Source organism: Tenrec ecaudatus, chromosome 18 (genome assembly GCF_050624435.1).
Source record: "Tenrec ecaudatus isolate mTenEca1 chromosome 18, mTenEca1.hap1, whole genome shotgun sequence".
Taxonomy (NCBI): domain Eukaryota; kingdom Metazoa; phylum Chordata; class Mammalia; order Afrosoricida; family Tenrecidae; genus Tenrec; species Tenrec ecaudatus.
Window position 1 is genome coordinate 29,411,582 of NC_134547.1, and position 14,238 is coordinate 29,425,819.

At 46.3% G+C, this 14,238-nt stretch overlaps 1 protein-coding gene across 1 annotated transcript in view; it reads right to left on the minus strand.

Moving 5' to 3' along the window:
* TDRD12 (tudor domain containing 12) overlaps nucleotides 1-14,238 on the minus strand; it is a 92,640-nt gene that overhangs the window by 74,539 nt on the left and 3,863 nt on the right. Inside the window, exons 2-6 of the mRNA XM_075537237.1 lie at nucleotides 9,458-9,616; nucleotides 7,262-7,398; nucleotides 5,215-5,334; nucleotides 3,207-3,262; nucleotides 1,802-1,887 (exon numbers count right to left, since the gene is read on the minus strand). Coding sequence (XP_075393352.1) covers nucleotides 1,802-1,887; nucleotides 3,207-3,262; nucleotides 5,215-5,334; nucleotides 7,262-7,398; nucleotides 9,458-9,616 — 558 coding nt within the window. The remainder of the gene's footprint in view (nucleotides 1-1,801; nucleotides 1,888-3,206; nucleotides 3,263-5,214; nucleotides 5,335-7,261; nucleotides 7,399-9,457; nucleotides 9,617-14,238) is intronic.

The window sequence follows — 14,238 nt, forward strand, 5'->3', positions numbered from 1 at the left end:
CTGTGCCACTTCTCCCAGACCCTGTCCTGTGGTGAATTGTATCCTTTGTTGTTGTGTTCGAGCTGTTACTGCAGGTACAGTTTCTCTCTGTGTCTCCTGTGCACTTTGTTTGAGTTGCTCGAGCAAAGTACAGAAGCCCAGGCAGCAATAGGGCCAGAGGGTGTGAGGTGGATGAAGTCATGCCGACTCCCCAAGGTGCAGCTGGCACCCATGAAAGAGGCTGAGAGAGAAAAGAGCTGCATGCGCTGTCAGAGCTGAATTCAACAGGGAAGGGAAGCTGCAAAACCCCCAAAGGATATAGCTGGCTACCCACCACCCAACGCAGTGTCTGAAGCGGGTGGTGGTCGTCTCTGACTGACTCACACACAGGGCCCAACAACAGGGGAAAGGAGATACATGTGACGTCTACTCTCTTTCTGTGTATGTTGCCTGAATTCTTTTCGATGAGTACATACCACATACAATGATATATTTATATAGTTGCCTCTTTTAAGAAAACATTTCCTACTATCCAATGTAATAACTTTTTTTCATGTTCACACATCTTTTATTTGGAATAAACTTCTACATGTATGAAGTGGATCCCTAGACACAATACTTGTTGACTTATCCCCCTGCTGCTGCTGTTAGGTGCTGTGCAGTCAGTCCCAGCTAATAGTCACCAGATACACAACAGAACAAAACACTTCCCAGTCCATATCGCTCCACAATTGTGCTGTTTGAGTCCATTGCTGCAGCCACTGTGTCAGACCATTGAGGGCCTTCCTTTTTGTCACTGCTCTTCCATATTACCAGGTATGAGTCCTTTCCCAAGGACTAGGCTCTCATCATAATATGTCCAAAGTATATAGGGTAATAATTCACCAAGTTCACTTCCAAGAAGCATTATGGCTGTACTTCTTCCAAGACAGATTTGTTTGTTCTTCTGGCAGTCCACGGTACTTGCAAATATTATTATCTACTCTTGTGGGCTGCCAGGTCCAAGGTCAAAGAAACAGACAAAGGAATCTTCCCTCAGACAAAGCAAGCAGAGTCTGCTTGTGGGCAGCAGTCAGCAGGGTGGGTCAGCAATAGTCAATAGCTCAGGAGCTTGGTGAAGCAGGCCCAGAAATGATCTGGACCTCAAACATGGTGACAGGATCCACCAACTTCAAGCTCAAGCAATATATGTATGCACCAGTAGTATGGAGGCAAATCTGGAAGGAGGCTTAAGCTCTAGCAACATGATCCACGAGTTGGCTGGGCTCATATGTAGTGTAGTGTACCGGTTGAGGCAGAGCACTAGCTAAAGCAGCAGCCCACTGTTCTGGTCACCAGGGAGCAAGAGATGTGTACCACGGTTTCTTTATCTACCTTTTTTTCCCCACTGTTGGGCATTTGGGCTGTTTCCTGCTTCTTGCTTTTGTGAACTGTGCTGTAATAAACATAAAAGAGCATACATCCCTTCCTGTTCTGCCTTACTTCTTTGGAGTATATGCCCAATAGCAGTACTGCTGGCTCCTACAGAATCCCCAGTCCAATGTCATAACTTTTGTAGTTACTGTAACGGCCAATGTAATAACCAAGAACAATTCTTCTTGCCCATTACTGAGTAAAGTTCTGCTTAAGTAAAACATGACAGTAATCTTTTTACATCAACGAAGTGACGCAGCCCAGGCTGACTTCTGAGCCAAGCCACGCCCTGAAAGGTGGAGTCCATGTCCACACTGAATGCATGGTGGTGTTTTCCCTGGTGTTTACTTGGCTGAAATCAAGTTCAAAATGGAAAGAAATTATTGTACAGCACAAAGCTCTCACTTACTTTCTCATTTTTGATGGTTGCATAAAGGTAAACCTCAAAAGTATCTTCTTCCACAGCACACAATTTGGCTTCCACGTGGGTAGTAGCTGAATAGGGTTAAAAAAAACCACAAATTACCACAGCTTATAGCATGTGTACTTTAAGTAATTTCAGCTTTTATCCACTATCAATCTCTGCTAACCATATTAAGATTTTCCACTAGCTTCCCCTAGCCAGGCAGGGGTGGCTCTGGAGTCTGGCAGTTAAGGGAAAGGTTTCCCTAATAAGAGTAAGTCACGCATCCCTGGTCGGCATCAACAGCATCCTCCTCCTGCCTCCCACAAGATACTCCTTTAGTATAGGACTTGCCTCCCCATCCCCACCTCCTTCCAGTGACTACTGAATCCAAATTTCTGTCAAAACCTTCCTCAGAGAGTCCTGTCTATCCTTCAAATGTCCACTGGGTCAGAATGCCTGGTTCTCCGTCAGGAGCCTAACTGAGCTCTTCCCAGGTATCAGACACTGCACCAGGTCCTTTTCAAAGGACTCTTCTCACAGTCCTTTGAGGTAAGTGCTGTTACTGTCCTTTTACAGGTCACGGGACTGGACTCAGGAGCTAGGTCACTTGCCCGAGGCTACACAAAGTGGCTGGGCAGAACTCAAAACAAGGTGTCTCCCTCCTCCAGACCCGGTCATCACCGGGGATTCCCCCGATGCTTACACGGGCCGAACTCCCAAACTAGCAACTTCCCAGGCGCCCATTTCAGTGGGATCCGAACAGCTGACCTTTCAGAGAAGCCTGGACTCCAGCAAGGAGCCATTTACTTCACACCCACTAACACCTCCCAACAGTCCTAACACCACCCAACAGTCCTAAGAGTCAGGCACAGTCGTTTGGTCCCTCCTGCCACGGGTTAGCATGGTTGCCACAAAAATTACATTGTGACAGTATCCTGAAAATAAACAAACCCATTCTCACACACCTTGCATCCACGATGACAGTGACTGCGCAGCAAACATGCATACAAGAGGGGCTTCAAATGCTCAAGGGAAATTCCATTACCTTTCCATTCCATCTTCTGGGAATTTTTTGAAGCCCCTTCATACTATCCCTTACACACTTCCCATCAACTTCGGGTTCAATGAAATTCCTGTACCTCTGTTTTACAGTGCTCTGGCACCTAGGCCAAACACAGAGGAAACCATCATTACTGCGTCAGAGTACCTCACCTAAACTGCTCCTCTCGACCTTGAACTGTCAGTTATGGACACCTGGGGCCATCCCTACAGTTCCCAGGATGCAGTCACTCATGGAAGCCACAGGAGGTGGGGCCAGTGGGGAGGCGAGTTTTCTCCAGCCCCTGAAAAGAGCTGTCAAGATTGTGCCAAGTTAAAGCAGGCTGGGGTGACCATGGCCTTGCCTTACCTTTGAGAGTGTTCTGAAAGTACTGAATAGCAGCGCTGTCCCACTTCTTGGCGGGCCTGGAACAATGAACATATGTAACTGCACTAAATAATCACTTGAGGCCAGTATACCAGGATCACTTTGCCAACCTGGGCCAGATGTTGATGGAGTGCTATTTTAACCATGAGACATATAGGGAGCTTGGTGGAAACTCTCCTCTAGGGTAACGCCCCCCAGTCACATCTCTGCAGCATGCGCCTCTCCAAGACTACTTCCTGAGCCATCATGGAGGCCAGGCTGAGAATGGGCCAGATTAGAAAGTCCACTTCCTGGAGACACCTGAGCGCCCTGTGCCCACCAACATGGTACCACGGAACCATTTGTCCCAACTCTATAGACCCTGGTTCAACATGTCTTCCCAGCCATCACACAAACTCCCCTGGGGTGGTTGTCCGAGTGTACCGCGCCCAGCACAGGTTGTCACAGATTGAGGGCTGGGTGCCCATTGGTCACTCCCTTCCACCAACGTTAGCTCCCTTCTACTATCTCCCATTTTCTATCTTCTTGCCCTTTTGACATCTTCCTATGCTTCAGAAGGCCAACCAAGAGAGCTGCAGGCAGCAGGAAAGCGGGAGAAGCCAGTATTTTAAAGTACAGAACAAAAGAAAGTGCATAGCACATTATCTCCACCGGCCAGACTCCCTGGTGATGACATCACCATTCTGCTCAAAATGAGTCAATGCCACGAAGAATTCCAGGATGAAAACGTTCACAAAACCCAGGAAGGATGTCTGGAAGTGCTGAGCCTGAAGCGTTATCACAGCAGCCTCCCGGGGCTGAGAAAACAAAGTAGGGCTGGAGGAGAATGTTAAGGAGTTGTTTTCATTCTTCTTTTTTTAAATCATCGTATTGGGGGCTCTTACAGCTTTTATAACAATCCATACATCAGGCACATTTGTACATATATATGTTGCTATCATCTATTTTTCCCCCTTTCTCCTGTATGAACCCTTGATAATTCATAAATTATTATTTTCCTATCTTAGAACAACTGCAGTCTCCCTTCACCCAGGTTTCTGCTGTTCACCCCCTTGGGAACACACCGTTATACGTCAATCATTGTGACGGGATCCCCCTTCCTTCCCCCCACCTTCCCCGTCCTCATGGTATCACTACTCCCATTATTGTTCCTGAAGGGTTGATGTGTCGTGGACCCCCTGAGACAAGAGCTCTCATCTGTACCAGTGCGCATGCTCTGGTCTAGCTGGAGTGTAAGGTAGAACTGGGGTCATGACAGTAGGGGAGGGGGGAGCGTTAAAGACCTAGAGGAATGTTGTATGTTTCATTGGTGTTTACTGCTCCCTGGCTGGCTCGTCTCTTCTTTGTGACCCTACCATGAGGAATGAAGGCTTTGTTTTCAATGCTACACAATTCCATATGTATGGATGATTTTCTATGTACCTGTATATACTCAAGTATAAGCTGAAGCGAGTATCAGCCGAGGCACCTAATTTTAACCACAAAAACAGCATTAAAAATGTACGGAAAAACTCGGCTTATACATGAGTATATATGGTAGTTAATGTGTTATTTCCTACAAACTCTCAAAACCAAACTCACTGCCATCGAGTTGATGTGGCTACAGAACTGCTCCTGTGGGTTGCTGAGACGGCAGTAGAAAGCCTCATCTTTCTCCTGAGGAGTGGCTGGTGGTTTGAAACTACTGACCTTGCAGTTAACAGCCCAACACAGACCCACTGATTTCCCAAAGCCTACTAAAAAGGGGCAGCTGGGAGAAAAAGCAGACATTCAGACCTATGCCTGACCCTCTGGAGATGGGGCTGTCAGGAATTCTGCTTCTGCCCCAACCCAACAAACAAAGATTCAGCTCGAACATGGTCCTCGACAGAATACTTCGACTCCTGAGACGGCTTGGCCCTGCTGCAAAGGACTGGCTTTGGGACAGACCTCGGACACTAGATGGAGGAACTTTACCAGCGACTCGAGCAGTTTTAGAAGCTATACTTACGCAATTCCAGCACTGCCTCCACAGAAGTCAATGTGTAATGTGACTGGGTTTATGCAAAACAGCCCAAATTTTTTCGCTCTGTAGGGAAGCTGCATGAACTTTTCCACGGCAACCCGGATGCTTAGCAGGGAAACAGAAATACTCAATTATAAGGGGAGGGGGGAAAGGGTACAGAGTATATACCTTTAAAGCACATTTATATAGCCCAGGTACTTAAAGTAAAACAAAGCACACACACAGAAAATAATCATGTTTCTAATTTAGCTTCCAACAAGAAGTACTTGGATGCATTTGCTCAAGGGAATAAAATGGATCTTGGAGAGTGGGAAAAAAGCTCACTTTTCTATGTACAAAACATGTACACACACACACACACACACACACAGAGTCTAGGAGGCTCAGTGGTTAAAGCGCTCAGCTGCCAACCAGGCAACAGCTGCAACCCACCGGCTAATCCGTGTGGGGAGGTGTGATAGTTTGTTTCAGTAAGATCAGAGCACCGGAAACTCTGCCATGATAGTTCTACTCTGGCCCACGGGCCCCGATCCACCCCATGACAGTGGGCATATTCAGAGTCTGCAAAGCGATAGGCAGTGTATATGAGGTACGGTGGGGAAAATGTCTGCCAATGCTCTTTAAAGCAAAACTAAACTCACTCGCGTTGAGTCGACCTGCCCCTGTAGGTTTCTGGGACTGTCCAGTCTATGGGAGCTGACAGCCTCATCTCTGCCCAGCAGAGCTGCTGGTAGATGTACCCCGTCAACCTTATGGGTGGCAGGTCAGTGTCTAGCGCCCAGTGTCACCAAGGGGTAATGCTAACAATAAAATTGCCAAAGATGGAAAAACAGTGTATAATAAGCAACAGCCCAGTGGACACATTGTATTAAATATTCTTTAGTATTAATTCTACTTGATGACCAGAATTATGTCAAAATTTCTGTAAACGAGGTGTCATAATTAGTACTTGCCAACTTTGCACAAAAGAATTGAAGGGCTGAGAATTAGTAAGTAGCTTAGCATTTTTATTTCCATTCTTCTCTCAGACAAATGACAAACCACTTGGACACCACACTTTACCATATACCGGGCCTTTCCCCCGGGCCTGATTTATGCCGTGTGGCAGCCTGGCCCCTTTGTCTTAGCTTAGAGACAGGTAGAACCATGAACGGATCCCTGGGTTCTACTGAATCACCAGAGTCTCTTGCCTAAAACAAGTAACACTTGAAACACCAAGTACTGAAACAAAAAAAGTCATCCAACAGTTTAACACACTGATTGTACAGCAACTGTGATTTTAAAAGCATAGCAAATCGCAAAGCAAGACAAGCACAAACTTTTTTCTTAAATAAATGTATGCAAATGTTCAGCCTTGTCATGGTAAGCCCCTCTGCCATGGAATCCTTTGAGACACGTTCTTTGTGCAGTAGGAGTCAGCCTGGGATTGCCCTTCCTTTAAGAAGAGATGGGTCCTCATGCTACTGTAAACCTGTGGGACGCAAGACTGACAAACACTAACCCCAACAGCCAAGCGGACTATGTATGACGTGTGGTTCTGACCAGAGTACCAGTCCTCTCTGAACCAGCTGCCTACCTTGTTCTGTTGCCCCGGGAGCTATGCTCATGTGACCCAGGACAAGCAGGCAGCGCCTTTCAATACACACGCTACCTGCAGGCTTGAGAAGGGCGTCTCCGTGGGGCCTGCTTGTGTCTTTCCGATAGCCGAGCTTCCCTGACTGGGCCGAATCATCAGTCAGCGAACCAGTCCAGAGAGCAGGTTAGCCCAAAGTCTTTGGAAGGTGAACAGGCAGGCAGAGGAAAGGCCAGAGAGCTCTGAGTCCTGAGCACCACCACTCCCTGCCCCACCAATGGGTGCAGACCAGAACCTGCCAGCGCTGCCTTCGTGAGAGACATAAATCCAGCTTGTTTTTCCTAAGAGGCCCATTCTCAGCAAGGCCTCTGTGACTCAAGCCTTTGAACATGGACAGAGTCTCCACGACAACCGATGTCGTCCCTGTGAAAACGCAAGGCAAAATAAATGTGTACATACTTTTCAGACTTGACTGGAATGTACTTGGCAAAATCCACAAGGAAACATTCTGCCAGGCAGTGGCCGGCCGAAGACATGATGGACTTAATCACCGCCCGGCACCAGCACTTGAGCTCCTGGCAGTACACCACGCACACCTACGGGGAAAGGCAAGGCATTTTGTTTCCAACGTGCTAGCGTCTGGAGGCTGAGCGAGTGAGCGAGCCTGCACTGCACTGCACTGAAAGGGGAGAGGCTGGACAGGGCTTCTCAGGCGAGGGACCTAGGAAGCCGGCCTTCTAACGCAGCAGTCCCTGCCAAAATGTTTCTAGCCCCTCTATCAAGGGCCATTTTTAGAGAGTGAAATGAGAAATGTCAACCTGCTTAAATCAAAGAAACAAAACCCATAAAGGTTGCCAAGCATGGGGAACTGCAGCCTCAGGCCTACTCTCCCCGCCCGCCTCCCCGTGGCCTCTGCCAGCCTCGCCCATTCACGTCTCTGGGCTGCAGCTGGATGTGCCGGCTCCCGGACTGTGGATTTGTGTCTGTTTTGTTTAATATGCCTAACACCTAGCGCAGTGTCTAGTGTATATGAAGTCCTCACACACTACGTGTTGAATGACTGCATCCATAAATGCCTCTCACCCCATGCCGGGAGGACACTACAAATGAGACATCGGCCTATAGCAAGGGCTGTGCCACAGCCAATCTGAGTGGCTGTCCCCAACAAGCCAGCCACGTGCTGAGCACAGGCCCACACACACAGCAGCCAGTCATTCTGCGAAGGATGGAACCCCAAAGCGCTCACTAACTCAAATACCCAAAACCTCCAATAAGTCAAGAGAAATTCCCACAAAGAAGAGGGCATTTCTGTTTAATGCTAAAGTCACGGCTATTCAACTTTGAGACCATGTTATGCTAGGCATCCATCAGCCCCAAATGAGACAACTTGGCAAATCAAAGTACAATGACTACAACTGATGAACATATTAGGAGCCATACGTTCAAAACGTCATCTTTATTTATTTTTAAGGAGTGGAGAGAAAAGGAAAAATGAAAACAGAGCTCTGGACATCAGTGGAGACAGTGAGGCACAGTGATTATTACACTGGAAACTGCTAAGGGAAAGAATCAAACGATTGTTCCACCTTTCCAGCGAGAACGCATTACACAGGGTAACCAGATCGTTTAATAAGTGACGGAAAGCTCAATACGGAATCCCAGCTGATGAATGCGGAGGGATGAGAAAATCCATCATTTTATGAGCTTGAAGGGCAAGAGCTGGCTTGGACAGCAGTGGTCACTGAAGGCTGAAACCATGAAGAGCTCATCAGTGATTCCACAAGGCAGGGCCCAAGCTTTCTTCAGCTGAACTCACTGGTTATTGTCATAAGTGTCTCTCAAGTCAGTGAAATAGGAAGTTCACAGCACCACCCATTCTCGGATGAAAAAGTAATCTTCTCTCTCACCGAAGCCCCACGTCTCACCATGTTTCCAAAGAAAGTGGCCTGATGGAGCACCCCATCACGAGGACGCCATCAAGCTACCCAGACATGGGCATTTCAAGAGGACCATCTCCTGGGTTGAGCTTTCCCAACAAATCGATAGCACGGGGAAAATAATAATAATAATAATAAAGGGGGCTGTCAAAAGAAGTTCCTGGGAAAAACCTCCATGATCCTTTAATTTCATTTCCGCATGGACCTTCTGAAGCCCATGGGCTATGTTGCTGTCACGGATGATTTTGTAGAGGAGAGGCAAGTTTATTTCTAGTTTTCTTCACCGAGAGCTTCAACCTTTCTATCACACTGTCACAGAAATCCAAACGCCGCTGAAAAATGGCTGGACTGTAGGAAGAATCAAGCAAGAGGCAGAGAGCGCAGAAGGTGGGTGGTGATGCGGGAGGAGCGAAATAAAGCAACATGACAGCATCCGTCCTGAGGTCCCGACAGCTGCACGGGCTCTCATGCCATCCCCGTGACCCCGTGACCCCGCAGGAGGACAACTTTAGAGGAGAATCCATCTTACGGCCCCATGTAAACCTAACACAGCAGCTGCCACAGTGGCCTGAGATGCAAGCAACCCAAAGGCCCTCACATAAGGCACCGGTCATTAGTAATTAAAGCACTCGAAGAGCGTTCATTTCTTTCCTTATTTGCCTGAACAGTGCTGAATAGTACTTTAAAAACAGTGCTCAGAGCCCATTTAGATACATACCTGCCCTTCTTCTAACATTAACGGTTTTATTTCCACATCTGGACACACGCTGTTATAGAAGCCATTCATGGCATGGTGTAACTTTTGATAGTCAGCTTCATCATCTAAAAAGGAATTATATCCTTTTATAATAACCCAGAAGCAACTTGGATCTTCAATCTGTAAAATTTAAGAAGAAAAAAACAAAACAATGTACAACTGAATGAAAGCCAGAAAATAAAAACCCTTAAAAGATCCATGATACTTGTTTGTTGCTATTTTAGTTGCTCTAACACATTCTTGACCGGTGCCTCTGTCGTAAGTGTTCAGATCAAAGATTAAAAATCAATGACAAAATATGAAAATATGTTTGGGGATCCAAAGCCCATCTGTAGGCCACTGGATGTCCACTTACTGAAGGGTCGTGGGTAGGAGAGGAACCAGTCAGGGTGCAGGGTAGCCATGATGAAATATACAACTTTCTTCCAGTTCTTTAATGCTTCCCACCCACTATCATGATCCCAATTCTACCTTGCAAGTCTGGCTAGACCAGAGGATGTACACTGGCGCAGATAGGAACTGGAAACACAGGGAATCCAGGGTGGATGATCCCTCAGGACCAGTGGTGAGAGTGGCGATAGTGGGAGGGTGGACGGAAGGTGGTGTAGAAAGGGGAAGTCGATTATAAGGATCTACATATAACCTCCTCCCTGGGGGATGGACAACAGAAAAGTGGGTGAAGGGAGACACACAGTGTAAGATATGACAAAATAATAATTTATAAATTATCAAGGGTTCATGAGGGAGGGGGGAGTGGGGAAGAAGAGGAAAAAATGAGGAGCTGATACCAAGGCCTCAAGTAGAAAGCAAATATTTTGAGAATGATGACGGCAACAAATGTACAAATGTGCTTGACACAATGGATGGATGTATGGATTGTGATAGGAATTGTACAGGGCCCCAATAAAATGATTATTAAAAAATATGAAAACATGTAAAGCAATATTCTCAATCATACATATAGTAATCATAATTAGATAGAAAATCAGGGTTCTGAATAATACCTTTAGAATCGTGAAGTTTGTAAGCAAAGGAAATATGAGTCATAGTAAAAAAATTTAAAGATGGAAGATAAACCAGAAAGAAATACAAGTTATTACCTACAGGAGAAAGAAGTTAAACATCTCGGAGTAACTTGATGGGAATATATATGTTGTGTGTGTGTACATACACACATCTACATACATGTACTTATGTGCACATATGCATCTACACAGAGCCAATCCACAGGACAAGTAACCACAGCCTGGAAAACCCTATGAGAAGCTCTACTCTGTCATTAGCCTGCAGAGCTAGAAAACTGACTCCACACTGCACCACATACTCATACATACATAGACATCCACAGAGAAACCACTCCACCATTGTCAATCTGACTCACCAGGCCCTGTAGGACAGAGCAGAACTGCTACATAACATTTCTAAGGCTTTATAACATTTCTAAATATTTACAGAAGCAGAAGGCCACACCTTTTTGCCAGGGAGCGGTTGGTAGGCTTACAATGCCAACCTCTGGTTAGTAGCCAAGCGCTTAAACTCTGTGCAGGGTTTGTGCATATATTTGCTATAAATTAGTATTATTAAGAACTAAGCTTTCATTGAAAAGAAATACAAATACAAAATACAAAGTTAAATTTGAATTTAAAATATCAGTAACAACTTCCGAGTTTTCCAATGTATTCCCTAACCTGTCTATTGAAAAAACCTACAGGCGACAGCATCCGAAGACTTTGGATTCTAAACACCTGGGGGCAGGAATACAAAGGGGCTTCAGAAAGTTCATGGGAAATGGAATGCAAAGTAATCGTTTTCCATGAGCTTTTGGAGGCCCCTCAAACAGGTGCTCATCTGAGTTTCATTCAACTTCACTGAATGTCTGGACATTTTAGAGCCGTTGAAATCAACAGCAGCTAGGTATTCAGGTAATACAAGCAGAACAGCCTACAACTGATTCGCCATCTGCAAAGAACAATGAAAAGCTCTGGAGAAATCCCTAGCAGCTATCCGAAGAACTATCAAAGCCAGAAGAAACTGGGGGGTGGGGAGGGGAGGGAGGTGGGGCAGTTTCAATTCTTGAGAGGAAGGAACTTAATCTGGGTGAAATCCATGTTTTTACATGTTTCCGCAGAGAACACACCCTAGTCCACAACCTGTTTCTGAAGCAGAAACCCACAAGGCGTTGGGCTTGAGAAATCAAAGAACAGAACTTGGGGCTGCCAGAGTGGCTGAGAACATGGGGAGAATTTGTGAAAAGGGCAGAATCACAGAGGGAGGGGCCCTAAAATCTGCAGACCGACCAGAATAAAACAAAGCCACTGCCAACTCATTACCACCCTGGAGGGCAGAGAAGTGGCCCACATGATTTTCAAGGCTCTGAATGTCCATGCAAACAGACAGGGGCACCTCTCTCCAGCTGGCCGACTCCCAGCAGGCAAGCACTTACCACTGCATCAGCACCCCAAGTCCCTCAAGTCTCCAGCAGTCCCTACAGGAGAAAGGAGAACTGTTCCATACGGTCCCACGGCGCAATCTTTCAGCAGTGTACACTGAGTGACCACATAAGCACAGCTACATTTTTAGGACACTCTGGGAAAGGCACAACAATAGGAAGAGGCCAGTGGATGGCAGCACGAGGTGCTGGCGAAAGACCTCACCCTCACCCTTCACCCCACATGCTAAACAAACATTGCAACCAAAAAATGCCTCTAAAGAGGCACCAAGGAATCGTTCCGGGTGATGGACCGTGACAGCAGCTACACGAGAGCATGCAGTTTTCAATACGTCCCTGAAATCAAATGTCAAAGAATGACATTTAGGAGTCTGTAAGTTGTAGCTCAAAATTAAAAACTGGTTGAGTGAAAAAGCTATGAAACAGTGTGCTGAGAATCGGAGATGGAGAAGGGGAGAGGTGGAAGAAGAGCCCTCGACTGTGGTGGACTTGTCAGGAATTGCCAATTCAGACTTTCTCTCAAAATGTGAAAAGAAATGCCTGGTTTTGGTCTGGTCTCTTCCATACTACACAGTCTTCACCCCTAAAATGTTTGTATACAGTGGGGTAGAGGGGGTAAGGAAGTGGTGTTAACAAACCCAGGGACGAGGGAAAAACATGGGACCCCAAATGGTAGAGAAGGGGGAGTGGCAGGCCTGGTGGGAAACGATCAAGGGTAAGGTTGCTTAGAGAAGAGGTATACTCTAGCCCAGGTGGCAATGAAGCATGGTAGTAGGGCAGGAGGAAGGTCAAGGGAGATGGAGGAAAGAGCTAGGAGTCAAAGGGCATTCACGGAGGTCTAGACAAAGACATGTACATGCAAATATATATAGGAGGATGGGGAAATAGATCTATGTGTCTATATTTATAGGTCAAGTATTAAGGTGGCGGAAGGACCTTGGGCCTCTACTCAAACACTCCCTCAATGCATGAATACCTTCTTTTATTAAATTGGAACTCTATGATGCTCACTCTCCCGACACAACGGCTGGAGCCAAAGTGGGTGAACAAGTAAATGTGGTGAAGAAAGCTGATGGTTCCCGGCTATCAAAAGAGATAGTGACTGGGGTCTTAAAGGCTTGAAGATAAACAAGCGGCCATCTAGCTCAGAAGCAACAAAGTCCACGTGGAAGAACACACCAGCCTGTGTGATCGAGTGGTCCCGAAGGGATCAGTTACCAGGCATCAAAGAACAAAAAATCATATCACTGGCTGCACACCTCCATGATAAGATCGCTGAAGACAAATGGGTGCATAAGCAAATGTGGCAAAGAAAGCTGATGGTGCCCGGCTATCAAAAGAGATAGTGTCTGGGGTCTTAAAGGCTTGAAGGTGAACAAGCGGCCATCTAGCTCAGAAGCAAAAAAGCCCACATAGAAGAAGCACACCGGCCAGTGCGATCACGAGGTGCCAAGGGACCAGGTATAAGGCATCATGCAAAAAAAAGATATGTGTGTGTATGTATGTGTATATATGTGTATATGTATATATGTATATGTATATATGTATATATATACCATATTAAATGAAGGGGGAAGTGCAGAGTGGAGACCCAAGGCCCAAGTGTCGGCCAATGGAGATCCCCTCATAGAGGGGTTTAGGAGAGGAGATGGGTTAATTAGGGTGCGAGGTAGTACCAATAAAAAACACAGCTTTCCCCCAGATCCTGGATGCTTCCTCCCCCCAACTACCATGATCCGAATCTACCTTGCAGGGCTGGATAGGACAGAGGCTGTACACTGGTACATATGAGGGCTGGAGGTAAAGGGAATCCAGGGTGGATGATACCTTCAGGACCAAGGGTGTGAGGGACGATGCTGGGAGAGTGGAGGGTGAGTGGGTTGGAAAGGGGGAACTGATTACAGGGATCCACATGTGACCTCTTCCCTGAGAGAGGGACAGCAGAGAAGGGGGGAAGGGAGACTCTGGATAGGGCAAGATATGACAAAATAACGATGTATAAATTACCAAGGGCACATGAGGAAGGGGGGAAAGGGGAGGGAGGGAAAAAAAAAAGAGGACCTGATGCAAAGGGCTTAAGTGGAGAGCAAATGCCTTGAGAATGATTGGGGCAGGGAATGTATGGATGTGTTTTATACAATTGATGTATGAATATGTATGGATTGTGATAAGAGTTGTATGAGTCCCTAATAAAATGTAAAAAAAGAAAAGAAGAGAAAAAAATGATTAGGGCAAAGACTGTACAGATGTGCTTTATACAATTGATGTATGTATTAGTATGAACTGTGATAAG